Genomic DNA, 27,327 nt, shown 5'->3' on the forward strand with positions numbered 1-27,327 from the left:
GCACCCCCTATTGCGGTGACGACACGAGGCGCCTAGCCGCTCCCTTTGGAGATGGCGCGTCGCTTCGGAATGGGCCTCTTGCCCTACCCGAACGTTACGCACAAGCGCCTCCGACACCCGTCCGTGTCGGCACCCCCTATTGCGGTGACGACACGGGGCGCCTAGCCGCTCCCTTTGGAGATGGCGCGTCGCTTCGGAATGGGCCTCTTGCCCTACCCGAACGTTACGCCAAAGCGCCTCCGACTGCTAATGCGCCCTTTGGCATGCATGGCAGTTCGTCGGCACAGCGCTCGCAGTCGGTTCCCTGCGGAATTGACGGGGCCCTCGCCGACTTTTGCCCGCTATCAGCCGTGCAACCGACACTTCGACCGCACGCTGAGCAGGCGCCTGAATTGTCGATGGTAGCCGCACCAAGTGCGCCTTTGGTTCGACAACAGGCAAATCCCACAAGGAGCCTATTTTGCTCTGGGAATGGCGCGCAGGGCGGTGGTCTGTTTGAAACCGCCCCACTGATCGAGCTGGGCGACTGCTCGCCTTCGCTCGACCGCGCCGCTAACGCACCAATGGTTTCCTACGAAGCCGGTGCGACGACGCAGACTTTGCTGCAAAACGCCGTGCAGATGATCCAAGCACTCTCGGGAGCTGTGCAAACGCTTTCGGCTGGTCCGAAAAGCGGTCACCCCGCTGTTATGTTGCCTGTGCCAACCTACAGCGGATACGGTGATCAGCTCACCACCCGAGATTACCTCGACTCTCTGTCACGTTATCAGAGAGCGATGTGTTTGGATGATAAGGTGGTGCTCGAACGTGTTGTTCCAGCTGCACTGACTGACACGGCGGCGAGATGGTATCGGCTTTCCGGTTACCGTGCAGCAAACCTCGAGGAATTTCGTGCGGTCTTTTTGCGCGAATTCCTACCCGCTGACTACGAAAGTAGGATGCGGCGAGAGCTCGAGCTTCGTACACAAGCTCCTGACGAGTCTTTACAGGAGTATGTACGGGCGATGGATGAACTTATTTCTATCGCTGAGCCTCGAACGAGGAACGCGTCGAACGGGTGATACGGCAGGCACATCCGACTTTTTCGGCATACCTGCGCGGCGGCCGCTTCAGTGATTTGGAAGCGTTGGCCGCCGAGGCGAAGCGCATCCAAGGCGACATTCTCGCCGCGCGTGCCTATCGCCCGCCGCCGCCAGCCAGCGACGCCCTTGAGCCGCGCTGCGCTTGGAAAGGGGCCATACCCCTTCCCCAACGGCAACAGCCTCTCGGCGCCGCCTTTGCGGCTGCAACCGGCTGTGCGTGGGAGTTGAGCGATCGCGCTCTTGACCCCTTTAGGGTACGCACACACTAGCGGGAAGCGTGCCGCCGCGGCATGACGCGCGTCTTCGCCGCCGAGCGGTGAAAAGCGGCACGCTGGCCACATCTGCGGTAGTCACGTGACAACAGTCTCGAGCGGTCTCGCAGCGGCTCGCGAGATTTCACGCGCTTTTTCGTCGTCTGTTCTGAGCTCTCCGTCTTTACGGTGCAATCGTGCGAACAATGGCCGGCGACGACGATCTCCTCGCAACGCTCAACGTTACCATGATGGCGTGTCTGCTGTTGCTTCAGCGTGAAAGCCAGCGAGAGCAGACGATAATCAGCATGACATGCTTCACAGCCTTGTGTAGCCATGTGACCAAGCTACACAGCCATGTCACATGCTAATTCTGCGCCTAGAAACCAAAACCAAAAAAAAGGTCCACATAAAAAAATGATATTAATCTATTTAGCGAGAATAAATTAACCTTGATGAGTATATCATGCTTGCTGGAGAGCAAACAAAGCGCAAGCCACAAAAATGGTGCCAGCAATGCAGCTTCTGCGTACTGCTTAACTGCTTGCAATATCGCAGCCAGAATATTACATTACAGGATGACACTATGTATAAAACTCATGCCGAGTTTTTACATTCAGCGCTTGTGCTACGTACACATACACGGAAAGTTGTTTGCACAAACATAAAGCTTCTGCTTTGCACTCCAATACCTGCTGTAATGAGTAATGATACCTCATTATTTTTCGTTTGTTCTTACGTGCGTTTCTTTGCTTACTTAATTTTCTTTAGAACTTCAGAAGCACCGGAGCAATCCTGCACAGCGTGCAGAGTACCTTCAGAGGGCGACCTTCAATTACAGGCTGAGCCGCGCACGCCGCCTCATTGAAAATGCATTCGGCATTATGTCAAGTCGGTGGCGGATTCTCCGCAGAGCCTTTAGGGCCTCAGAGACCACCACCGAAAACATCATCCGGGCATGTGTCGTGCTGCACAATTTCATGCTCCAGGAGTCGCCACATGCAAGGCTGACATATAATCCACCTGGCTATGTGGACCATGAGGACTGGCAGGGCAGCTGCATGGAAGGAGCTTGGAGGGACGGCGACGATGACCCCTCTATATTTAGGGAGCCCACTGCGTCTGGCTGTCACTCCGCTAGGTAAAATTTTGAACACCCTACCCTTTATCTTTTATACGTTTGGCATTATTATGTGCAATTCATTTTCTCAAAATAAGGTTTTTGCTGAAAGGCATCTTGCTGTCGCAGTCACACTCTTTCTTACATCTTAATTTTATAAAAGTACTGCCATTATTTTTGTAGAACTCGTGTTCTAATTTGCAAATGACAGTTCAGAGCAAATGTCAATAATTCTGTTCACTTTTATATTGTGTGCATCTACTTTGCAGAGTGGCGATAGATGTCCGGGAGAAGCTTGCCAAGTTCTTTATGAATGAAGGCCAAGTTCCGTGGCAAGAGCGCATCGTCACTCGGGCAGGTCAGCGGGTAAACTGAAGCCTGAGTAAAGGCAGATACCCTTTATATCACTTGTTCAAATTGTATTGTCAGTATATATTGTATTGTTCCTCCTTAAAAAGAACGGGACAGCGTTATAGCCTCAGTATGGAACTGGCATCCATCTTGATTTGCTTTATTCCCAACTTCATCCTTCTTTTCTTTCCTGCTCCGGCTCTCGCGCTTCTTCTTCTCCTGTCTCGGGGCTCGTACCACTTCACCTAGGGCTCATACCACTTCACTTTTTCCGGTTTCTTGTAATTACCCCTACTGGGGTAATATTTGCAGACTTTTCCAATTGACGCATATTCAACCGATCCACGTTCACCAGTGTACCAGACAGTCTTCAAAATTCCATTCTGGGTGGCTGTCTTGGTCACAGAGTAAGGACCGCAAAATTTGGCACTGTCATCTCTTATTCCTTTCCTCACTAATACGAGGTCGGTGACTTGAATGTCTGGGATGTCTGCTCGATGCCTCTTGTCGAATTTTTTTTTTTTTTCATTCATTTTCGGTATCTCTCCTCCTGTGATTTTTCTTGCCTCTCCTCAATGATCTTGATGTTTTTTAAGAGTCCCAACTCACGGTCTGCCTGCAAAATAGGGGTTTATACTGAAAAAACGCACTGTAGATTGCACCCAAAGCCACTTGTATAGGATCGATTATGATGTATCACGGCGGCTTCCAAAGAACATTTCCATCCACCAGGAAAACTATCGTACATCTTGATGTACTGTTTCACGTCCCGTATGGCACGTTCTGCCTGCCCATTCGCTGTGAGATGGTGTGGAGCACAGAACTTGATCGATATATTGTAATCCCGAGCCCATCTTGCTAGCTTTTTGCTCTTGAACGCAGGGCCCTTATCGCATACTATTGACCGCGTAGTCTTGAACATGCCTTTTTCGAGGAGGCCTATGACGCTATTTTCATCTTCTTTTCCTGCTTGTGCCACGACCATCCTCGTGTATTCATCTATGGCCAGAAGAAAAGCTTGCGTTTTATTGACTCCGCCTGTTTCTTATTTAGTTTGGCAAATCCAGGTGAACTACTTTGAAAGGTACGTTCGAGTGGCAAGGTAGTATCATAGCATCCGTGGGCTGTTTATACTTGACTTTGTGTACTTGACACACATGGCAGGAATGAACGTACTGACTGACATCTTTCTTCGTGTGAGGCCACCAATTTGTTGTAGGTGCATCGAAATCCGTTGTGTCCTCCAGATTCTGGGCTATCGTGGTAAAAACAAAGGACTCTGGAAACAAGTGTTGATGGGACTTCATAACAACTTTCAGTAAAAACTAGTTGTCCGGAGCCTTCCAACAGCTTCACTTCATTCATTTGTTCGAATTTTTCTGTGTTGCTTCGTACCATCAACCTTGACAGAGCATCTTCATCGGTTAAAAGTGGCCCTGATCGATGCAAGATTGTAAAGTCGAATTGCTGCAAGTAATTCACCCATCTAGCAATACGTCCTTTAGTTTGGCTCATATTCAAGAGATTAGTGAGGGCCTGGTGATCGGTGAACAAAGTGAACTTAGTACCTTCCAGGTACAAACGGAAGTACTCAGTGGCCTTCAGAAGGGCCAGGACTTCCTTTTTTGTAGTAGTGTAGTTAGTTCCAGATGGCTTAAACGTGTAACTGTAGTAACCTACTACAAGTCGCTTTTCTCGGCTGGATGCTTCAACATATTTTTGATACAACACTGCTCCAGTCCCATAATGTGAGGCGTCAGTGTTCAATTCAAAGGGTAAAGTGAAGTCTGGTAGGCATAGGATAGAGTCGGAAGAGATTCTGAGCACCAAGTCACGGTAGACTCTCTCACATTCGTCACTCCATTCAAAGGGAACGTCTTTATGTGTTAAACATGCGAGACATCTAGTTTTGACAGCAAAGTCCTTAATGAAAGTTCGGAAATGTCCTGCCCATCCCAAAAACACATGCAGTGAATAGACGTCATATGGTTTCTTCAACTGGGGGATCTTCTCAACGAACCCTTGTTTTGTGCTTTTGGTGTTCCCATCGAACCTCATTTAAGAAACACAACTTTTTGTTGAAAGAATGCACTCTTCCTAAAATTTACCTTGAGACGTGCCAAGCTCAAGGCGTTTCACACCTGAGACAGATGGTCCTGATGCTCAGCCTTTGTTTTGGAGATGACTATTGTGTCGTTTAGACAGAAAACACCAAGGAATAGCTTTAGCACGTCATTCATGGTCTTATGGAACCATGCTGGCGAGTTTTTCTCACCGAAAGGAAGCCAGTTACACTCGTAGAGATCGGATAGTGTGATAAAAGCTGTGCACATTTCTGTTTCTTCGGTTAGTGGGATCTGCCTTCCGAATGCGGTCAAAAGTTTCTTCTTCCACTGACTCCAAAAGCCACCACTGTCTTCCTGAATGCACATTTCATACCACTTGAGCACAACACCTCTCAAGTAAAAACGCATGTTAGTGATTTTATCATCATCAAAGAGCCACCTGTTTTTTTTTTTTTTTAGTGGCATATTCATAGAACTCAAGCAAACTTTCTGGATTTGAAGAGATACCGTCGAAGGCATCAGGCTCTACGAATTTAGGCTCCGGTTTCTCAGCATTCAGAGAGCTTATAAAGGATGTCATTATTTTGTTCTGTTGCATAATCTGTTCATGTTGCAGCTGAAGAGCCTTCAAAACGAGGCTCACCTCTTTCGTCAAAGACCGTTATCCTGAGTCTCTTCGACACGCTGGTTCAAGAACTAGGTTGTAGAAGGTCGCCACATGCAAGTTTACTTTTACAGCACCTTTCCTTCCTAGTTCAGTAGCGTCCACAGCTGTCTTTCCCACAACCAGGTTTACGAGTTCTTCCGAGCAGAGCTCACGAGGTAGGTCCACCGCTGCTTCATCTTGAACTTGGTACTTCGAAAAGATGATCTTGTCCGTGGAGGTCTCGTCAATGAAGAACGTCACCCACATGTTGGCTTCGATGGCCCGCTGCGCCAAAATAATGTAGTGTTTCAACCTAAAAGAATGGAGCAGCATTATAGCCTCAGTAGGGACTGGCGTCCATCATTCCCAACTTCATCCTACTGTTCTTTCCTGCCCCAACTTTTGTGCTTCTTCTTCTCCTGTCCCAAGGCTCATACCGCTTTATATATATGTACCTGTTTTTCTTAGCTAGGATCCTTTTTTTGTTCTTTTTTGTTATGTTGTATGTCGCCATATATATGCTTGTTTTTCCCAATAAAATTTATTTCTGAGTCAGCACCCGTACTGTGTTTATTCTCGTTGTTCTGTGTGCGCTGTATCAACCAAGATTAACGCGTACCTACTCATTCAAGCTTTCATTCTTATGAAGATGCAGTTGTTTTATTCAAGCAACAGTTCTATTTTAATAATTTGCATGCTCTGAGAGTCTACAGTGTAGGTTCACTTTGAACACAAATACATGATACTGTGTTTATCATACTATCCTGTATCATGTAGCACAAGAGATCGGTATCGGTATCGTGTAGCACAAGAGATATCTTTTTACCAGCTGGCAAGTGACCAATAAGCTCTCACGCACTACCTTAAAGAATGAAGTCTGCCATAACTAGACCTTTCCTACCAATTATTGCGACCAGCAAAACTTTAAGGGATCATTTTTTATTGTGTAAAATGTATAGAAGCATTTCAGTGATGCAGTAGTGAAGTAGATGTATCAATGGTTCACTCATGTCTGCTGGTACTTTGTTCTTAAACATGTCTTTCTCCGCATCAGTAGCGCTGCCACATTGCTTTGACATGAAGATCAGAATGTGCTATATATAGGTTTATGAGTGCTCCACCAATAGATATAAATGGTTTACTTGTGATTACTATGGCTGACCCTCTCTGCTATAGAAAAGTTTTGCACAAGGACTAATTCACAACTCAATTTTGCAAAACATCAATACGTTGAATTTATTCATATGTGAGAGAACCCATACGAATATTGAAATGAAGCATCAATGTGACTGCACTAATACAAAATATTGCACTGAAACACAATTGAAATCACAGAAATGCAAATACTGCACTGAAACATAAATGTGACTGAATAAATACAAAACATTGCACTGAAACACAAAATTAATAAGATAAAATGTGAGCTTTTTGTACTTAACATTGACACAAATGGCATACGAAAGGAACAATACAGTATTTGCATTTTACCTCTGACTTTTTTTTTGTTTACGTGCTTTAAGTGCGACTATTTGACCATATAAATTCGAAAAGTGCCCTGAAAAAAAAAAAAACAACGAATGCGAACATTGAACTGAAATGCAAATGAGCATACACAAAGACAACAAATTGGACAGATTTCGAAATCGTATCGATGTTGATGTTCCATTCGAAGCAGTTCCGAAGCTTGTATTTTCCATAATTCCCGTGGGGGGTACAAGCAAGCGCTCCTGAAGAAGCCCGCGTAGACACTAGTGCCAGATCTCCCTCTAAATATTACTACGGAACTCTCTGGTAGAGTACAACTTAATAAATATGCAGAGGCCTCATCTCGGTGACCAAAGCACAGCAGCTGACCATCTTTACCACTAAAGAAGCAGTTGTTCTCATGCACTTTTCATTTTCCGAAACCGGGTATCCCGGCCATCCAACCCATGACATCAGTCTAAATTTCACCACCATTGGTAAAGGCTTGTGGCCTTTGAGGAGTAAATGCTACAGACATCTAAAGCTGTACCTGACTATATTGTTCGGGCTCTGCCTAAGCTTAGCGATGAGTGTACTGCCTGTGCAACAAAAAAGGTCCCCATCGAGGAAATCATTGACAGTAAACTCTAAACGGCTTATAAATAAAGTACACGACTTTTTGGAACGATTTGAAACAAAATATCAAACACGCAGAGAAACATCTATAAAAACAATATCGCAACCTTAAAATGCAAACTTACATTCGTAGTTCTTTTGAAAACAGACAAAAATGCCCGTGGTTTAAAACACATCTGAAAAGGAAGGCTCTTCACCAGGAAGAGGCTTCATCACAAATCTAATGGGACAAGGAGCTTCCATCAGCAAAATAAAAACAAGAACCCATCGAGGGAAGTATTCACTGACTATAAATTATGAATTGCTTATAAACAAAGTGGGTCACTTTTGACAACAATTTTAGAGAACATAGCAAACACTGTGGAAAATCGATAAAACATCAGGAAACCTTGAAAATTGAATCTATACTCGTGATTCTTGTGAAAACAGACAAAATTTACCAATGGTTCTCAAACGACAACAGATCAAAGCACTTTTGCAAATCTAGTAGGACAAGCAGCTCCCGCTAATTATAAAATCATTATTGCCAGTGTGTGAGACAAGCAAAAACTGGATTCTTCTAGTTTACTAAGCACTGCATACAAACCCTAGACAATTCTGGAGTGTTGTTGTAACCGATGGTTGTACATACACTAAGTTACGCTTATTAATGACGATATTGACATAATCAGATTTGAGCGATGCATAACAGCCACTGATAATTACTTCTTGACTGTTTTCACTGTCACTATCGGCTCTGAATTTGTTTTATTCCTACATCTGAAAACTAAATAAGTGTACATATTTTATCAAAACTTATAGATAAGTTAAAGGGGTACTGACACCTTTTTTGGGAGGCAAGTTTACTCTGGAATACAAATCTCCTGTATACAGAGACTGCTCTGAGCAAGTGTCACACTCAGCAAATGCTGATAAAATATTTCATTTTCATGTGAAACTTGTTTTTCTCGTGTCGAATCTACAAAAATTGACACAAACTTGACGTCGAGCTACAGTACTAATCCTGGTGACTTTACGTAGCAGTGTGGCTAGTTGTGATGATGTCGAGCACCAAAACAAAACAAAAAAGCTAGCTTCCGCCTCACCTTCTCAATCACCTGCTCGCGCCTTCCAGTCACTATCATTCAGCGTACCTGTGAAGCCAGCTAGTGGACTCTAGAACAGGGTATGCGCACGCGAACGCAAGATATACGCTTAGCAAAGGCCAGAGAAATCGTTTGATTTCGAATTGCTACGACAGCTGTGACAGGTGCAGCATGCAGCAGACGATTGAAGAAGCGATCAGCATACAGCAGACGATTGAAGAAGCGATGTGTGGACAAGAATACATCGCAAAAACTTATGCACGCATAAACCACCTGGTGGCGCTGCTCGTACTATGCTATGATGCCAGGGTACAGTAGAATCAAAACTAGCTTTTAAAGGACTGCTGTAATTAATTTTCCGGCGTGCACTCATGCTTACCGGTACATTTCCTACGCTCTTGGGGTGTTGGCCTGTCATTTGACACATAAAACAATAGACAAAAAATTTTGTGTCAGTACCCCTTTAAAAAAATAGCATCATCAGCTTTTCACCAATCCCTTCATTGTTTATAACCCTAATCATTAACAAAAGAAGGAGAGTTAAAGGGCTAGTTTTTTTTTAACGGATAGTATAGGGGAGATTTTTCATAGTAGTTACAGTTAGGTGTGACAATAAATGTGGACAAAAAGGCAAGTTGCTGTCTATAGCAACCGAGGCTGCAACCTTCGAATAAGGCTCCTGATGTTGTACCATTTGAGCTAAGGCAGTTGCCCGTCGGGCCATTCACTTTATCAGGTGTATCTCTGCATGTAAACCTGGGATTGCTTGTCAATGCTCCTCGTACCGCGATGGCGACGGCGTGGTTTACAAGCACAGATACATCAATAAAGAGGACGGAAAAGACAGTATTATGATTTGGTCGACCTAATTGACATTAGGTTGACATAATTTCGATAGAATCGCTATATGATGTGATGAATGATTTATAATTGTACGCTTGTCCAAATTTGAAGTAATGCTAGTCTCATTAATATGTACTTAAATTTCAATCTGAATCCTCCAGACATTCCATTTCGGCTTCATGTAGAAGCTTGTGGATTTGAAAAAGCACCTGTGAGCGCTTTCTTTTTGGCAATGCCTTGAGTTTCACAGCTACAAGGCTTCCAGCTATGTCGCACTCGTCGGGCTGCAGTGCTTCTTTTTTCTTTGCGATCGCTTCAATTGAGGTGGAGCAGCTGCCAAGAAGGTCTTTAATGCTTGCATCCACGTCCTCAATGCGTGTTTTTCTCTTCCTGCAAAACAAATTTACACTTACCGCTAAGTGCCATCAAAATGTTTGCAAAAAGTGTGGAGGGTGTAATTACCGAGATGGTGTAAAACCTGTGGGTTTCCCGGTGGGCCTGCAGACGAAACAGAAACAAAGCACAGATTAGAAAAGCTGTCGTGAAGTTCATATGCAAGTCTTGGCAGCTTAGTTTCACGTGTTGGCACAGAGTGATGCTAAGGAAAGGGAAAGACACTGATTATTGCCAAGTGAGTGATTATGCCTGTAGAGTATAAGTGTACTAGCAACACAACATTAACAAAAACAGACAATTAAGTTGAATTGCGTGATGCAACCATACATTGACAGCAATACTATAAGCATGTGATTGCCAACCTGCAATAGGCAGTGCAAGCAGAGCATAGATGACACCTGTCCTACGCAAAAAATTGGAGGCTGCTCATGCAGGATGACTAAAAAGATATGTCCAAGCTGCTATTCATTTGTACAATCAAAAAAAGAATTAAAGTGTGTGCTGCCAGTGTATTGTCATCATTTTTCTTGTATGTTATCTATCTCTTCTGACATCACAAATTTGTACTTGCTCAAGCATGATACCTCTAGCTTGAACAAAGCCTAGCAGATTTAATATTCAAAGTCCACATAGGCATTCTTACATTGAAGGCGTGGTTGGTGGCACAGCCGAGCAGTTGTTTATTGTCGTAGCCTGTGAAGGCCTGTAAGAACCGTAATAATGATACGTCAGTGACATCTCGCATACTGCATGAAGTCAAACATGAACTAGTGCAACATGAAAATGTAATTATTAGAAAAAAGAAACAAACATTGGTAAATTTGCAGTGTATAAAAGAAACAAGAAACAGACACTTATCTAACCCATGTGATTAGATATTCATGAAAATCAACATACTGCAACTCATACAGTGACATATTCGAGCATCATTTTCATGAATTAAGAAAAAGTAGATGTATCACTTGCATTTATATGTTACAAAAAACATGGTACGTCACACAGCCTAGTCACGCTACACTGTGGCTTTGAACATTCGCTTAGCTGCATGTAGGCTGATGCTCTTATGTGCACCACAATGACTGTCCAAATTACAATGTGTTGTTATTATTTCTTCTCACTATATTCTGAGCTGCTTACAAGGTAAAAGGAGTTAACACTGTAAATAGTCGCTGTGTTTGCGCCTACTAGTGGAACACGTCAGTTATAGTGTATGCGGCAAAGGTGTATAAATATGCAGGCAACTGCACAGCACAAACCCGAATTTCATTATTGCATTCACGTTCTACTGCTTCCAGCATGCATTTTGCATACAGCTCCCCGTTACCACTGAATGAGAGATTCTGATGAACGCGGCACATTGTTTTCCATGTTACCATTCCACGATTAGATAGTGACTGGTAGGCTTTCAGTTGCACTAAAGGCAGTCCCTATAAAAGAGTTCTAGCGCATCTATTTGACGTAAAAGAACATGCTTATAAACTACTCAATGCTCCTCTCAGCATGTGGACCAAATATAGCACTTAAAACAGCAAGGATTCACAATTATGAGCAAAAGACAGCCACGATTTGCTTGCTGTGCCGTTAGCAAACTATGTTAGAGGTACAACTGTCACAGGCAGATTTTTGAATGCTTGTTTTGATTGGATATATAAAAACAGATAAAACTTTGAAATGTGGCTTACCCTTCAGGGCATTCTTCTTCAAGGCACATCTCTCTAATAAAAAAGAAGTAAAAGAATCAGTATGTACCACTAGTGAAAAAGCATCTGTGCGTGTTGCTTGTTACTTTTTGGCATACAGTGTGGGAGTATGCAGATACTGTTTTTACAAATAAATATTCCAGATTTTTTCACGTCATTCTTTGAAATTTATGAAATGTCACAGTGATGTCCAAATATCGCAGCCTACTCAAGAAGACAGTCGGCACTACGTAGTTGTTCACATTCACCTGTTGAACAATTATTGTTCCTTAAAACTTCAGACAAGTTCAATAAAAGCTATCCTGTGTTTAGGTTAGCAGCTCAAAAACTTTACTTGTGAGCTGTGCCAACAGCACACAGGTTATAAGACAGAGAAAGCAGTTCTATTTCAATGTGCTTGGATTAGTAGAGAACTGCTTTTGAACACTGAAAAATATAAAAAGCAACTCACGGAGAAGCATAACAGAAGGATCCTTCACCCTCATTGGCACTGGCATAGCTGCATGTTCAGAGCCAAAAGTTAGCATATTTATAGCAACATAAGCCTGGAGACCAAACTTGGCCCACCAAGAAAACAACTTAAGGCACTTACATTCCGTTTAAAATGTCTTGTGCCATTTGTGGAGCGTCTTGACTGCTGCAAAGTAGAGAATGAAGTGTTGCAATGTTGCTTGGCCTGCTGCTGCTAGAGTAGCATGTAAGCTTACACCCATGCACACAACCCACAATGCCTCTTGCAGACACATAAATGTAAAGACTGTCTTATTATGCAAGAATAGGATATGTATTCATGATAACAAGAAAGAGTGGATGAAGTTTATATTTACCAATCTTCAGATGCCTGTGGCATGTTGGTTACAGGCCTGAAAATGAGCACTTGCTGCATCAGAATTGGCACACACGATGAATTATAACATTTTTTGTTTAATATAATTTATTTTCATTTCATAAATATGATCATAACACGAGTGATATAAACAGTGTAGTTGGTACATGGGCGACACAGGCCAGTTCTTAAAAGAAGACATTTGCAATGCTCTCCTGACATATTTTAGAGTGAAGTAAGCTGTCTATTTATTGGCAGTAAAGCAGATGTGATTTATTTGCATCCCTGTAGAGCTCCACAAAGGGACAGAAAAACACTTGGGATCCTGTCCTGAACTGCCAGCTGTTACTTCAAAGCAAGCGATCACTCAAGGGGGGGGGGGGAGGCGCACCCTCAATCATGTATCTAATATGTGTGCTCGCAACACTCACTCACAATTATGAAATGAGATGTGCTGTGTCTCGCGACAGTTGGCGTGCCCTCGCCGCCATTGTAGGCCTCACCGCATGACCCTACAGTATGAACCGATCTGTAGCACGAATTCATTGCAAAAAGTAGAATCAATAAATCAACGTACAACGCTTACATTACGTAGAAGCACTTTTCATGGCCTGCGGTGTTTGAAACAGCATTCGCATGAACGGCGGGAAAAAAAAAAAACGCTCGGCTATGAGTCGTAAATAGTTTTTTAGTAGCACTTCTCGTGTCATTTCTCGTTCGTGTCTTCGTCCTAACGCTGCCCCATTCAATTCATTATCAACTAGGCCACCTTTCCTTATTCTGTAAATAGTTTTCTTTGAGCGACAGCTCGGAAACGTGCACGTCGACCCTAGGGGTCAGTCAGTATTCAGGAGTCTCGCAGCAAAATCAAGATAGTCGGCAGGCATGAAACAGGTATCCTGCGTGCGCTGCAATGTGAAATGGCACGTCATTGATCACTTACTTTTCCGCATAGTGAGGTGTCTGCCTCAGCATGCCATCAATAATTGGGAACAGGGGCCACTTAATTTTTCCCTGATTGCCTGGCGCACCGCTCCGAGAGTTCGCCTCAACTCCCGACACCAGCTTCATCCACCGGTCCCTTATATTTTTAAATTTCATCATGGCCTGTGTTCCTGCACAAGTGAGTGAATAAAAGATACAATTCATTCGCGCTCAACATGCAATGAGCCACGCAATCGCCACTTACCTGTCAATCCAAACATCGATCCTATAATATCCCATCTGTTCATTTTTGCTGGCTTATCTTTATAATCGGGCATCATTTTGTTGTATAAAAAGGGGTACAGTCTGATCTCTTCTAAAAAGCGTTCGGTGTCCATGGTGCCGTTGTCAGCGTGCTTCAGAAAACGACGGCGCGAGAAAAATGACAGCCGGAAAAAAAAAAAGAAAACAAGCTCTGTGCGTTGCTATGGCGACTACCACGCACGTCGCTGATTGGCGCTTTGCTTGGGCGGCGGCGGCAGAAATAGCGCAAGGAGCGATTGAGTCGGCGGCAGAAATTCCTCGACGCTCGGCGGGAGAAAGAGAGAAAAGCGGCGCCTCGCGAGCGGCGCGCGGCGCGCGGCAGAGCGCGGCGCCGCCAGTGTGTTCCTACCTTTACGCATGAAAGGCGGGCAGCCTGCGCTGCTCCACCTGAAACCTCCATACAGGGACGCTTTTCGACCCAACGTAATGTGGGAGGTGCGGCTCGCAGAAACGTATCCTACGATAACGTAGCGAGCCGATCACGACAGCTCGAAGCTGCTCCGTCTGGGAATACAGACCGTGATGGAGTGCGCTGTTACCGCTGCCGTGAAAGAGGGCATATAGCAAGGGAATGCACCGGATCCAGGCCTCCTGCGAGGCAGGGAAACGGGCTTCCGGGTCGTTCGTGAATGCACGAGCGACCCAACCTTTGCTCCTTCCCTCTGCGTGCAGGGCAAGCACTTTTCTTGCTGATACGCACGCGCCGTTCATTCCGGTCACCATTGCCGGCCGTGAATTTTCGGCTTTGCTGGACACGGGCGCTAGCGCCTCGTTGTTCGGCGAACAGGTGTTGTCCCACTTGCAGAAGCACTCGGTGCGCTTGCGGGACAGCCGAACGACATTCACCCTTGCGAAAGGCGTGGCCCATTCGGCAGGCGCTGCAAGGTTGACTGTCAGATGGGGAGATCGAATGAAACGCTGCCGTCTTGTTCATCTTCCAGGGCTCAATGTTCCAGTGATTCTCGGTCGGGACTTTCTCCTTAAAACCGGTATCGTTGTGGACATTGCGAATGGCGGATATCGTGGTGGCCCATTTTGCCAACTCAAGCCGTTCATCAGCCCGCCGGCGCTTACCGTCGCCTTTGCGGCAGAAGCGTCGGAAACGTGCCTTGCGCAGAGTTCGGGGCCAAGCCCCCGCTCACCGCATTTGCCCTCTCACAGTCCCCTTCGGGAACGAGAGGCGCGGCACGAACCGTGTCGTGCGCCAACTCCGGGGTCGTACCCTGGCGTTCCGCGCTCGTCGGCTCGAAACCCCTGTGTGGATCGACCGACACGACACGAAGAGGCACTACATCCTTTGGTCGCCTGCGCGACTCAGTTGGATGAAGCACAGAAGGCTCGTCTGTCGACACTGTTACGTCAGTACGACGAGCTCTTCACCGATCAACCTGGCTGCACCGATTTTGTGAGCCATGTGATCGAAACTGGTGACGCGCTTCCTTTGAAGTGTAACCCCAGGCCCGTCAGTCTCGCCAAAAGGCAGATTATCGATGGGTTGCTAGATGACATGCTTGCGGCTGGCATTATTCGCCGCTCGTCTAGCTCCTGGGTGTCTCCAATTGTGCTGGTGCCTAAGAAAGATGGCAGTCATCGCCTGTGCGTAGACTATCGCCGTCTGAATGGAGTGACTCGTAAGGATGCCTATCCGCTCCCCACGATAAACTCCATCGTAGGTAACCTGGGTGATGCACGGTACTTTACCACGCTTGACGCCTCTAAAGGTTACCTACAGGTCCGGATGGGTAACCGTGACCAGTGTAAAACTGCGTTCACGTCCCACAGAGGGTTGTTCGAGTTTACTCGTATGCCCTTTGGTCTTTGCAATGCTCCTGCGACGTTTCAAAGACTCATGGACCGCGTCCTCGGGGAAGCAAAGTGGTCATACTGCATGTGCTACCTCGACGACATCGTGATTTATTCACGAACCTTCGAAGAGCACTTGGCCCATGTTGCCGATGTACTCGAGAGGGTGCGGACCGCCGGGATGACACTTAACCCCGCTAAGGTCCAATTAGCGCAGACCCGTGTTCAGTTGCTCGGGTTTACGCTGGGCGAAGGCTCCATAGAGCCGGATCGGGAGAAACTTCGAGCTATTCTCGAATTTCCCGTGCCCAAGGACGTACGTGGCCTTCGCCGCTTTCTAGGAATGGTCAACTTTTACCGTTCCTTCATTCCGTCCTGTGCCCGACTGCAGGCGCCCTTGAGCAAACTCTTGGGTAAGTCTGCCGAGTGGCAATGGGGACTTGAGCAGCAGGAGGCGTTTTGCCGACTGTCTAACGCCATAGCGGAGACAGCGCAGCTCAAGCTCCCCGACCTGACCAGACCGTTCGTTGTACAAACTGATGCGAGCGATCTGGGTTTAGGAGCTGTTCTCCTACAGGAATACGATGGCGTGTTGCAGCCGTTGGCCTTTGCCAGCCGCTCCTTGGTCTCTGCGGAGAAAAATTATTCCGTGACCGAAAAGGAGTGCCTCGCCATCGTGTTTGCACTGCGGAAGTTTGACGTCTATCTTGGTGGGACGAAATTCGTAGTGCAAACGGATCACAGTGCGCTCAGCTGGCTGATGCGGCTCCGTGAGCCTGCCGGCAGGCTGGCGCGCTGGGCTCTCCTGATTCAGCACTATGACTTTTCGGTGCAGTATCGAAAGGGGAGCACCAACGTGGTAGCTGACGCGCTATCTCGTGCCCCACTGTCGGCCGAGGACCTTGATCCCGGTGCGACAGCCGCTAGCGGTGCCTTAGCACTTGCAAGCGTCAGGGGCGAAACAGCAGCTTCGCCGCCATTCGGCGTGAAGGGTGAGTCCCCAAGCGGACAAACCTTGGCTGCTAACCAGGTAAGCGGCGCACCGCGAAGCGGCCGAGCGGGGGAGCTTTCCGAAGGCCACGAGGCCGAGAGCGAACCCGTAACGCCGACTCAAGCGGTTGTTGCCGCGGTCCTGAGTGGGCGCGATACCAGACTCCCCCATTTTGGGAGAATGGGCATCGCATTCAGCAGAGAAGAGCTTCTGAAGGCCCAGCAAAGTGACCCGTTTTGTCGCGAAATGTGCGACGGTCTCAGAGAGATGGAGCGCCGTGACGCTGCTTGTCCTGCAGCGGGCGCCGATAACGACTGTCTCGACGAGACGGAGCGCCGTGACGCTGCTTGCCCTGCAGCGGGCGCGAATAGGGGGCTCGAACCAGCGTGTGTCGCTGAGTCCCCGGCGGATTCATATTTGCTGGACCATGACGGGCTCCTGCTGAAGTATATAGCCACTGACGACGAGTCCATAGACCCGTTTAAGGTGGTTATGCCCAAAAGTCTGAGAGCCGCACTGTTGCGATCCTCTCACAACGAACCCATGGCCGGTCACCTGAGTGGCTCGAAAGTTTTTGCAAAACTGAGCCGCGTTGTGACTTGGCCCGGCATGAAGCGAGACATTTTTCGCTATTGCCGTTCTTGCCGCGTCTGTCAAACGGTGAAATCAAGGGGTGGCAAACCGCCCGGTCTGATGAAACCGATTGTCAGTGAGCGTCCGTGGCAAGTGGCCACCTGCGATCTAATGGGACCATTTCCCAGAAGTAAGCAGGGGTTCATTAACCTGATGGTAGCCGCTGACCACTTTTCGAAATGGGTGGAACTTTTCCCACTTCGGAAGGTGACAGCGCGAGCGGTGCTTGAGAAGCTGCAGGAAGTGTTTTGCCGGTTCGGCTTCCCGGAAAGGCTCATCACTGACAATGCTTCGTATTTCACCGCTCGGGTGTTTGGTGTCACGTGCCGTTCCCTCGGAATTGATCACTGCACCACTTCACCCTACCATCCCCAGTCCAATTTGACGGAGCGCGTCAATCGTACGCTCAAACCGATGTTGGCGGCCTTTGCCGAAAGTCAAAGGGACTGGGCAGACCATTTGAGTGAGCTCGCGTTCGCTATTCGAACATCCGAGAGTCGCTCAACTGGTTTCTCGCCCGCCTTCCTAAATATTGGAAGGGAGTTGGCAAATCCGGTGACCAGCGTCACTCAATGCCAGCTCGAGGACGAGGAGGCGCCGGCAGACTGCTCTGCTTATGCGTCGGCGCTTCGGGACAGGCTTTGTCGAGCTTTCTGCAAAGCAAGGCAAATTTTGGCGTCGGCCAGGGCTCAGCATAGGCCCAATATGACCGCAAGCATCGCGACCTAGTTTTTGAGGTGGGCGATCTTGTCTTGAAGCGCAACCACGCCCTTAGCGATGCCAGTAAGGGGTTCTCAACCTCGCTCGCTCCTATAGTGTGGCTTGGTCCGTACCGAGTGGAGAAAGCTTGCACTCCACTCGCGTACTTGCTGAAAGATCCCCATACGGTGTTACGATCGGCCCTGGGGAGCCAAGCAGGAAGTGTTTGGGGGAGAACCGGTTCGTGACCCGCGGTGGCGGCCACCCCACCTCCCCATTCGGGTTCCTCCTCGCCGGGAGAGCTACGGGGTCTGCTGTGCGTTCGTGACCATATTTGGTAACATTTTGGGGCGCCGGGACCATATATGGTGTTGGGTTGTGCCACTCCTTGTGTTGTGAGAGGTGTTTTCCCCTCCCTCGAGGCCGAGGTGCCGGCGACACCGTATTGGCTGACGATGCGGACAAGACGCCCAGTGTCAACAACGTGGCGCTATAAAATGCCGAAGACGTTTTGTATCGCACGCACTCTTCTCTCTTTGGGTCAGTTGACCACTTCTCCCCATGTAAATAAATCTCTGTTGTTCGTTCGGGCGCTTCTTCTCGCTGAATTGTTGGACGATAGATCCTGCGACGGGGCCAGCTACCGAAAACGAGACCGGCAGGACCCGGAGTCCCAACAACTGGATGGCAGCGGCGGGATGCTGATAACCCCGAAAGCGACCACAGGACGGAGTGAGCCCGAAGTTCAACAACGGGACGACAGGAGAAGGAGGACACGAGCTCATCGACTTCCAGAGGGAATCAAACGGCACTTCTGAGAGGCACGACGCCGGAGACATGACTGCGAACTGGGTGAGTGCCGGCTTTCTCTGTTAAATTTTACCAGGCATTTACTCTATGTGTTAAGTAAAAGCTGGTAGAGAGGGGCTGTCTTGGTCATTGGGTTAACAGGTAACTTGCGTCAGGCAGAAATTGTGTGATAGCTTGGTTAAGCTCTTTCTGTCAGTGGCGTCAAGGTTAACAGTGACAGGGCAGGATTCCGTGTAAGAGCTTTTGAAGCTTTATTTGTAGACTAAGTTAACGGAAAACTTGAGGCAAGGCAGGTATCTAGAGCTGTCGTTGCTGTCAAGGTTAATTAGTTGCAGGACAGGAATCTTTGTGGAACAGAGACAGCGGTACTGGAAGCAGCCATGAATCTGAAATCCCTGCGAAAGTCCATGTTGTTGCTACTTGCAAGGGAGTTGAATCTGGAGGTGTCGGACTCTCAAAGAAAGCCAGAGCTGATAGAGGCGATTCTCGCATTGGGGGCGGAGGATGACGAGCTGTCAGAATGTGTCGAGGAGATTCAGGAGAGGCAAGCGGCAGAGGCCGAACGAAAGGCGGCCGAGGCCGAAGAAAAGGCGGCGGAGGCCGAAAGGAAAGCGGCAGAAGCCGAGGCAGATAAGATGCGAAAACACGAGCTTGAAATGAAGCGCCTCGAGCTAGAGATTAGCCATAATAGTAGAGCAGGAGGCAGCGAGGCATCCGGTACAGCAGAGCGGGTCAGGTTCAAAATGACGGACCTAATGAGATCGTACAAGCTAGGGGAGGACATTGGGCTGTTTCTCGTCAACTTTGAGAGAACTTGCGAAAGGCAAGGTTTCAGCCAGGATACATGGCCTCAACGCTTGTTGTCCCTACTTCCGGGGGAGGCCTCAGAAGTAATCGCGCGCCTCACGAAAGAGGAGGCTGACGAGTACAGTGAGGTAAAGTCGAGCCTTCTCAAGAAATACAGGTTGTCAGCGGAAGGTTTCAGACAAAAATTTCGCAACGCCGTAAAAGAGAGCAATGATTCATACCCGGAGTTTGCTTACAAGTTAATGGCCAACATGGGGGAGTGGCTGAAAGAGGCAAAGGCATATGGGAATCATGACAAGGTGCTCGAGTGTATCGGTCTGGAACAATTCTATCAAAGGTTACCAGAAAAGGTGAGGTTCTGGGTTCAGGATAGACCAGACGTGAACACCGTAACAAAAGCCGCAGAGCTCGCTGAAGAATTCGTTACGCGCCGCGCCCTCGGGGCAAACAGCGAGCCTAAAAGGGAAAAATTCCTACTACCGAATAAGGCGCCGTTTAGAAAACAACCAACAAGTCTCGCACAAAAGGGTGAGGGAAACAATTCATCTAACCCTGGGGCGTCGGCAGAGGCAAGCAAAAGGAAATTTGAGGCGAGAAAACCGGCTGCTTGTTTCAATTGCCACGAAACAGGGCACTTCGCGAAAGACTGCCCGAAAGAAAAGGTGGCCTTTTTATCTATAAATGAAGCCGACGAGAACATGAAGTTGTTAGAGCCCTATATGTACGACCTTACCGTGAACGGCAAGCAGTGTCGGGTTCTTAGAGACTCCGCAGCCACTATGGACGTAGTTCATCCGTCTTTTGTTCAGTCCGGACAGTATTCAGGAGACTGTGCCTGGATTAGACAAGCCGTAGAAGCAAACAGTCAGTGCCTTCCCGTAGCTAAAGTTGTCCTTAAAGGCGCATTTGGAACATTGGAAACAGAAGCCGCGGTATCGCCATATCTACCCCCTCAGTATCCTTACTTATTTTCAAATAAGTCAGATCAAATGCTGAAGGAGAAAGGTCTAACGTTGGGAGAAGGCATAGTGCAGGCACTGACTAGATCAAAGGCACGTGTGCTGGCTGCGAGAGCAACATTCACTGAGGCAAACAAGCCTCAAATCGACAACGGGCCTGGTTGCGAGTTGGACACCACGGTAACAAATCAACTTGTGCGAGAACAGGCTGCAGAAGCCGTAGTAGCGGAGGCAACCATTCCAAAAGGCGACGATGAACCTCCTCCCGAATCGGAAGATGTCAATTACGCCTCGTTGACCGAGCAAATAGAAAATGCCGTTGCTCCCAAGCCGATTCCTGGTAGTACAGAGGATAGCACAGAGGGTGACACATTCCAGGTACTAGGAAATACAAAAGAGTTGTGTGTCATGCCAACTTCGGATAATTTCAGTCGGCTGCTACAGGTGAGCCCCGCTTCATTAATAACCGAACAAAAGGGGGACCCGACGCTTAAGCAATTCCAGGACCGTTCGAAAGAGGGAATCGCCAAACAAAATGTGAGATTCCAAGAGAGGAGCGGCATACTCTATCGAAAATATCTAGATAGGCGAGGAGTAGAGTTTGACCAGGTAGTCGTACCTCAGGCGTATCGTCAGGATTTGCTTAGTTTGGTGCATGGAGAATCATGGTCAGGCCACTTAGGCGTAAAGAAGACAAAAAATCGTCTTTTACAGGAATACTACTGGCCTGGATGCTTTAAAGATGTAGAGAGGTTTGTAAAATCTTGCGATGTGTGTCAGCGAGTGGGTAAGCCGGGAGATAAGGCGAAATTTCCAATGAAGCTGGTACCTGTAATCACGGAGCCCTTTCGTCGGTTGGTAATTGACACAGTAGGTCCTTTGCCCAAGACAACTTCAGGCTACCGTCACATCCTGACCTTAATCTGCCTAGCTACTAAATTTCCAGAGGCGGTCCCGCTAAAAGAGCTAAGTTCCGTCGAAGTAGTGAACGCACTTCTGTCCGTGTTTGCCCGGGTAGGCTTTCCTGCCGAGATACAATCAGACCAGGGCACCATTTTCACGAGTGCCTTAACGACAACCTTTCTAGAGCGGTGTGGCGTGAATTTATTGCATAGTTCACTCTACCATCCGCAGTCGAACTCGATAGAAAAGCTTCACTCCGTGATGAAGCGAGTGTTAAGAGCCTTATGTTTTGAACGGAAAACTGACTGGGAAATGTGCTTACCTGCAACGATGTTTGCACTAAGAACTGCACCACATGAGACAACAGGGTTTACGCCAGCGGAACTTGTTTACGGCCGCAGACTGCGGTCTCCCCTTCGTATGCTGAGAGAGTCGTGGGAAGGTCAGGGTGATAATCCTGTAGTAGTGGAATGTGTCCTCACCTTATTGGATCGTCTAACAACAGCCCAAGAACTGACCGAGAGTGCGATGACCAAAGCACAGCAGAAGGCTAAGCTTTACTACGATCGGACAGCTAAAGCACGACACTTTGCTGTAGGAGACAGGGTCATGTTGTTGAGGCCCTCCCAAAAGAATAAGCTTGAAGTGCAATGGGTAGGCCCGGCCGAGATTACTCGAAAATTGTCTGACACCAACTATGTCGTAAAATTACCAGGAAGTCGTAAGGTACACCAGGTGTATCATAGCAACTTACTCAAACCCTACAAAGAGAGAGAAGCCATCGTGAACATGACTTTAAATGTTCCGGAAGAGGTTCCGGCAAAAATCCCTGAATTAGCTCCCGAATCGGACGAAGTCCCGATCGAGAAAAGAGTTGAGGATTTAGTATCAAAGTCACAACTGACAACGAAGCAGAAGCAGGAATTGCGTGGTCTTTTGACTGAGTTTCAGGACAGATTTGTAAGCGAGCCAGGCAGGACGTCCGTCCTCACTCATGACATAGAGCTTACCTCGTCGGAACCGGTAAGATCTAAGACGTATCGGGTGTCACCTCGTCGGCTTGAGCTAATAAAAGCAGAGGTTAACAGGATGCTGGAATTGGGCGTGATTGAGCCGTGTGAAAGTGATTACACTTCCCCGTTAATTCTTGTGGAGGTACCCGGCAAAGATCCGCGTCCTTGCGTAGACTATCGTAAGTTAAACCTCATCACCAAGGATCAGACATACCCAATTCCCCAAATTGAGGAACGCGTCGAGAAGGTAAGCAGCGCGGAATTTATCTCAACGCTAGACCTAGTGAGAGGTTACTGGCAGGTGCCGCTCACCGAGAGGGCGAGCCGGTATGCTGCATTTATTTCACCATTGGGGACATTCCGCCCTAAAGTGTTGAGTTTCGGCCTAAAGAACGCGCCTTACTGTTTTTCAAACTTAATGGATAAGGTTTTGCGGGGTCAAGAGGACTTCGCATTGCCTTACTTGGACGACGTCGCCGTGTTTTCCTCGTCCTGGCCAGAACACTTGGCGCATTTGAGAGCAGTACTGACACGCCTACGCGAAGCAGGTTTAACGGTAAAGGCGCCCAAGTGTCAGCTAGCACAAGCAGAGGTATTCTATCTCGGGCATGTTATCGGTCGAGGGCATCGCCGTCCCTCTGAAATGAAAGTGGCAGCTATCCGAGACTTTCCCCAGCCCCGAACGAAAACCGATATTCGGGCTTTTCTTGGAATAGCTGGTTACTATCGTAAGTACATCCCTAGATATTCCGACATTGCCAGCACTCTTACTGACGTGTTGCGCAAGACCGAGCCCCAAATGGTCGACTGGGATGAGGAGAAAGAAAAGGCTTTCCGCGTTTTGAAAGCGGCCTTGTCGAGCCAACCTTTGCTTAGTTCACCGGACTACTCGAGGCCTTTCATAGTACAATGCGACGCTAGTGATAGAGGCATGGGGGCAGTTCTTAGTCAAAGGGATGAGGGGGATCAAGAGCATCCCGTCCTATATGTTAGTCGGAAACTCACCCTTCGCGAGCAGGTTTACAGCGCTAGCGAAAAGGAATGTGCGTGCTTAGTTTGGGCAGTCCAGAAACTGGCTTGTTATATTGCCGGAAGCAAGTTCATTGTGGAAGTGGACCACTGTCCTCTCACCTGGCTACAGACCATGTCCTCTAAGAACGGCCGCCTGCTGCGTTGGAGCCTCGTTTTGCAACAATATACGTTTGAAATACGCTACAAAAAGGGTGTACTCCATGGCAACGCTGATGGCTTAAGTCGATGCCCCTGACGCGAGAGGATGTCTCGAGAACTCTGGCATTTTTTTTCCTGACCTAAACAAGAGCTAGTGATTGTTTTTTTTTACTCTTTTAGGTGTACTTGTTTTAAAACGTTGAAGACACGGCTATCCAGGGTTTCGGGTTCGGTGTGCTTCCAGTGTTGTTGTTTTATGTCACCTTAAAGTGTGAGTAACATTTTGAATAAATTGTGTATTTCCTTTAATATCAGTTAAAGGGGAAAATTGCCTGGTGGAGTTTGGCGGAATTGTCCGGCGCTCACCGGCTGAGTAGTTGTGTTTTCATGTGCGTATGTGACGTCTGTTGAGCCCACAATGAAGCAGGTGTTGCCCTCTACTTCATCAAAGACGGTCGTCACCAAACCGACTGCCGGCGCTGATCTCTCCGGACAGTGGCTGCAAACCTCAGCCCATCGAGATCTTCACCCCCCCGCGCGAGAGACTGTTACGATCGGCCCTGGGGAGCCAAGCAGGAAGTGTTTGGGGGAGAACCGGTTCGTGACCCGCGGTGGCGGCCACCCCACCTCCCCATTCGGGTTCCTCCTCGCCGGGAGAGCTACGGGGTCTGCTGTGCGTTCGTGACCATATTTGGTAACATTTTGGGGCGCCGGGACCATATATGGTGTTGGGTTGTGCCACTCCTTGTGTTGTGAGAGGTGTTTTCCCCTCCCTCGTGGCCGAGGTGCCGCCGACACCGTATTGGCTGACGATGCGGACAAGACGCCCAGTGTCAACAACGTGGCGCTATAAAATGCCGAAGACGTTTTATATCGCACGCACTCTTCTCTCTTTGGGTCAGTTGACCACTTCTCCTCATGTAAATAAATCTCTGTTGTTCGTTCGGGCGCTTCTTCTCGCTGAATTGTTGGACGATGGATCCTGCGACGGGGCCAGCTACCGAAAACGAGACCGGCAGGACCCGGAGTCCCAACAACGGGAAAACTCAGCCGTGCCCATATCGCAGACCTGAAACCCTTTGTATCACGGTCTGACGAGCTCGCGCAAGAGCCCTGCGGCACTTCGCGCCAGCAACGAGGCACACCCGGGGCGGTGGACCGCATTCGGACCCCGCACCGGTATAATCTGAGGAAGCGGTCACCTTTGTGATTTCGCGCCGGACGGCGGACTTCTCCGCAACCGAAGGCCCTCAGTTTACTGTCTAGCCTCAGTATAGGTTAGCTTCTTTACGGCCTTTTCTCGTAAAGAAGTTGACCCCGCCCTGTCTGCTGCCAGTGTTTCTTTTTTTTTTGAAGTGTTCGTGTGTGTTTTATATTTTTTTGTCTAATATAAGTGTTATTTGTGTTTTATGTTTTTTTGCCAGATGTTTAGTGTCAGTTTGCTCTGTGTTTACTTTTTTTCGTGTTCGTTTCGTCTACCGCGAAGGGAGCTGTGTGTGACCTTGAGTGTCGGTGCTTGCCGGGAGGGAGAGAGACGAAGGACGCTTTGCGCCTACGCTCGCGCAGCCGTCGGCGGTGTGTGTGCGTGCGTGTGTAAGTGCGTGACGCTTCAGTGCGAGCCCGCGAAGAGTGCGTCATGGCTTCCCCCCCATCGATACGGACGCTGGAGGTGCTGGGGGGTCATTGACCCACTGACGTCAGACCGTCTGGCTGTGCTCTACTCTCGGCCGTCGCCGAAGAAGCCGTGCTGCCTTTCCCACCATGACTCCTGCGCGGCGAGGCCAGCTGAAAGCAGTTATATGCTGCCGGCCAACGCCAGGGCGCCTCGCAGCCAATTTTGGTTCGGCCTCCCTGACCACCGGAGAGGCCCGGCTTCCCGCAACGTCCAGCTCCGTCATCGAGCCAGAAATGCGGGGCCTCCGAACAACCGAAGCGGCTTTCATCGGACTCGCGGCTTATCAAGAGCAGCAACAAGCCATCAGTGAGCCCCCTCCCGTACCTCTGACCTCGCACTCGGGCATCGCACCCAGCGGACACTGTCACGCCCTTCCGCCCCTCCGCGCAGTGGACGCTATCCCCCTTCAGCACCACGAACACTAGTCCCACTTTTCTGTGCTCCCTTCCGCAGTTATGTTTATAGTGTCATGTGTTCATTTTGTTAGTTATGTTTTGTTTCTCCTTTGTAATCATTTTTTTAGCAGCAGTAGCAGGGCTGGACTGAGGTTAGCTGTCGCTCATAGCAGTGTCATTTTAACTGCATGGGTGACGTCCGGCTGCCTTTTGCAGACCGGTAAAGGGCAAATTTAGGAGAGGGGGATGTGGGAATTGAGGCTGGCCCGCTGCCTTTGCGCGGGCTTTCCCGCCTTTTCTGCCGTTCTCATGTCCCGACATGTCTGCACTCCTTTGCTGTCTGCCGCGCTGGGAAGGGCGGAGTGACGTTTAACTCCCTCACCCGGAAGCGGATGTTGACTGTGGCGCCGCGCGCGGGGACTCCTGAGAGGTTTTTCGCGCGCTGCGTCGGGAGCGGTCAGATACTCTCCGGGACAGCAAACGGTGAGCTACGCAAGCTTTTCGTCCGTCGACTCCCGTCAGTCGGGGGCTCGTCGGACTTCGCTGACAGCGCCTCGCGCCCAAGGCGAACGCTCACCCGCTGTTGCCCCGCTGCGTACGCACGGCCGAAGGGCGGTACGGTGTCCTAGTGCGTGGCCTCGCTACGCCGACCCGTCTCCCTTCGAAGCCAACGCGAGCGCCTTTGCCCTCGCTCGAGCAACCGGGCCTTTGCTCCGGTGTCTCCGTGGATCACCTTTACCGCGGAGACGTGCTCGTGGCACCCCTGTGTAGTACTTTGTGCCCGTGGCGTGAATAAGCCTACTTGCTTTCCCGCCGCGCCTTTTTGCAACGGGCTGTACTGCGTTTGGTGTTGCCACAATAAAGTGTTGCGATTCGAGCAGTATCGTGTTTCCCGCCACGGCGAAGGTTAACGCGTGCCCTGCGGCTCGCTAAGACCGGACCCAGGCTGGTGGCCGTACTCCTTCGGGATACGTGTACACCACAAGTTCATGGTATATACTAGTTCACTGTATTCATGGCACTGCGGCCTAACACTCGCTAAACCTTTCTAAAACCAAGGAAGTTACGCCCAGCGAGTATAACGTAGCAACCTTTTCCTGTCAGATAGTGCTCAATGTACATGCCAATGGCTGCTAATGGGGATTGCAGCGTGCGCGTTAACTAAAAGCCGAATGCTGCTGTTTCTCATTCCCCATTAGCAGCCATTGGCATGTACATTGAGCCTTATTTTTTATATTTCAACAACACACAGAAGCAATCTTTCACCGGCACCTCCTTGGATGTCAAAATGTTATACTTGTTACATACTACAACGGCTACGAGGGACGAATGGCTGCCGCTATAAGGAGTTTCGCCCCTAAAAAGCTAAACGGTCACCACATTGGTCACTCTAGCAAGGCGTGACGTTTGGACGTGTGTGCTCGACATGCACAACATGCACGTGCTCACCAATCACGAGTGTTTATAACGATGGCAGGCAGCGGCTGCATTTCCGATGGAGGCGAAAATGCTGTAGGCCCGTGTGCTCAGGTTTGGGTGCACGTTAAAGAACCCCAGGTGGTCGAAATTTCCGGAGCCCTCCACTACGGCGGCTCTCATAATCATATGGTGGTTTTGGGACGTTAATGTCCCACATATCAATCAACAACGGCAGGCAAGCACGAGACATGCGAAGTCACAAATATTGTGGACCGAACTTCTTGCATAGCTTCCACAGCGCTGCACTTCATATATGAAACGTAATGACGCGACAAA

The 27,327-nt window shown here is 48.6% G+C and overlaps 1 protein-coding gene across 1 annotated transcript; it reads left to right on the forward strand.

The window, feature by feature from the left end:
* Positions 1-2,108: 2,108 nt before the first annotated feature.
* On the forward strand, positions 2,109-6,071 carry LOC142818072 (uncharacterized). The gene is made up of 2 exons (XM_075896329.1): positions 2,109-2,474; positions 2,723-6,071. Exons 1-2 carry the CDS (start codon positions 2,218-2,220, stop codon positions 2,826-2,828), a joined length of 363 nt encoding a protein of 120 aa, XP_075752444.1. The 5' UTR covers positions 2,109-2,217; the 3' UTR covers positions 2,829-6,071.
* The last annotated feature ends 21,256 nt before the right edge of the window (positions 6,072-27,327 follow it).

The sequence above is a fragment of the Rhipicephalus microplus genome, chromosome 1 (genome assembly GCF_043290135.1).
Source record: "Rhipicephalus microplus isolate Deutch F79 chromosome 1, USDA_Rmic, whole genome shotgun sequence".
In the NCBI taxonomy this organism is placed as follows: Eukaryota; Metazoa; Arthropoda; class Arachnida; order Ixodida; family Ixodidae; genus Rhipicephalus; species Rhipicephalus microplus.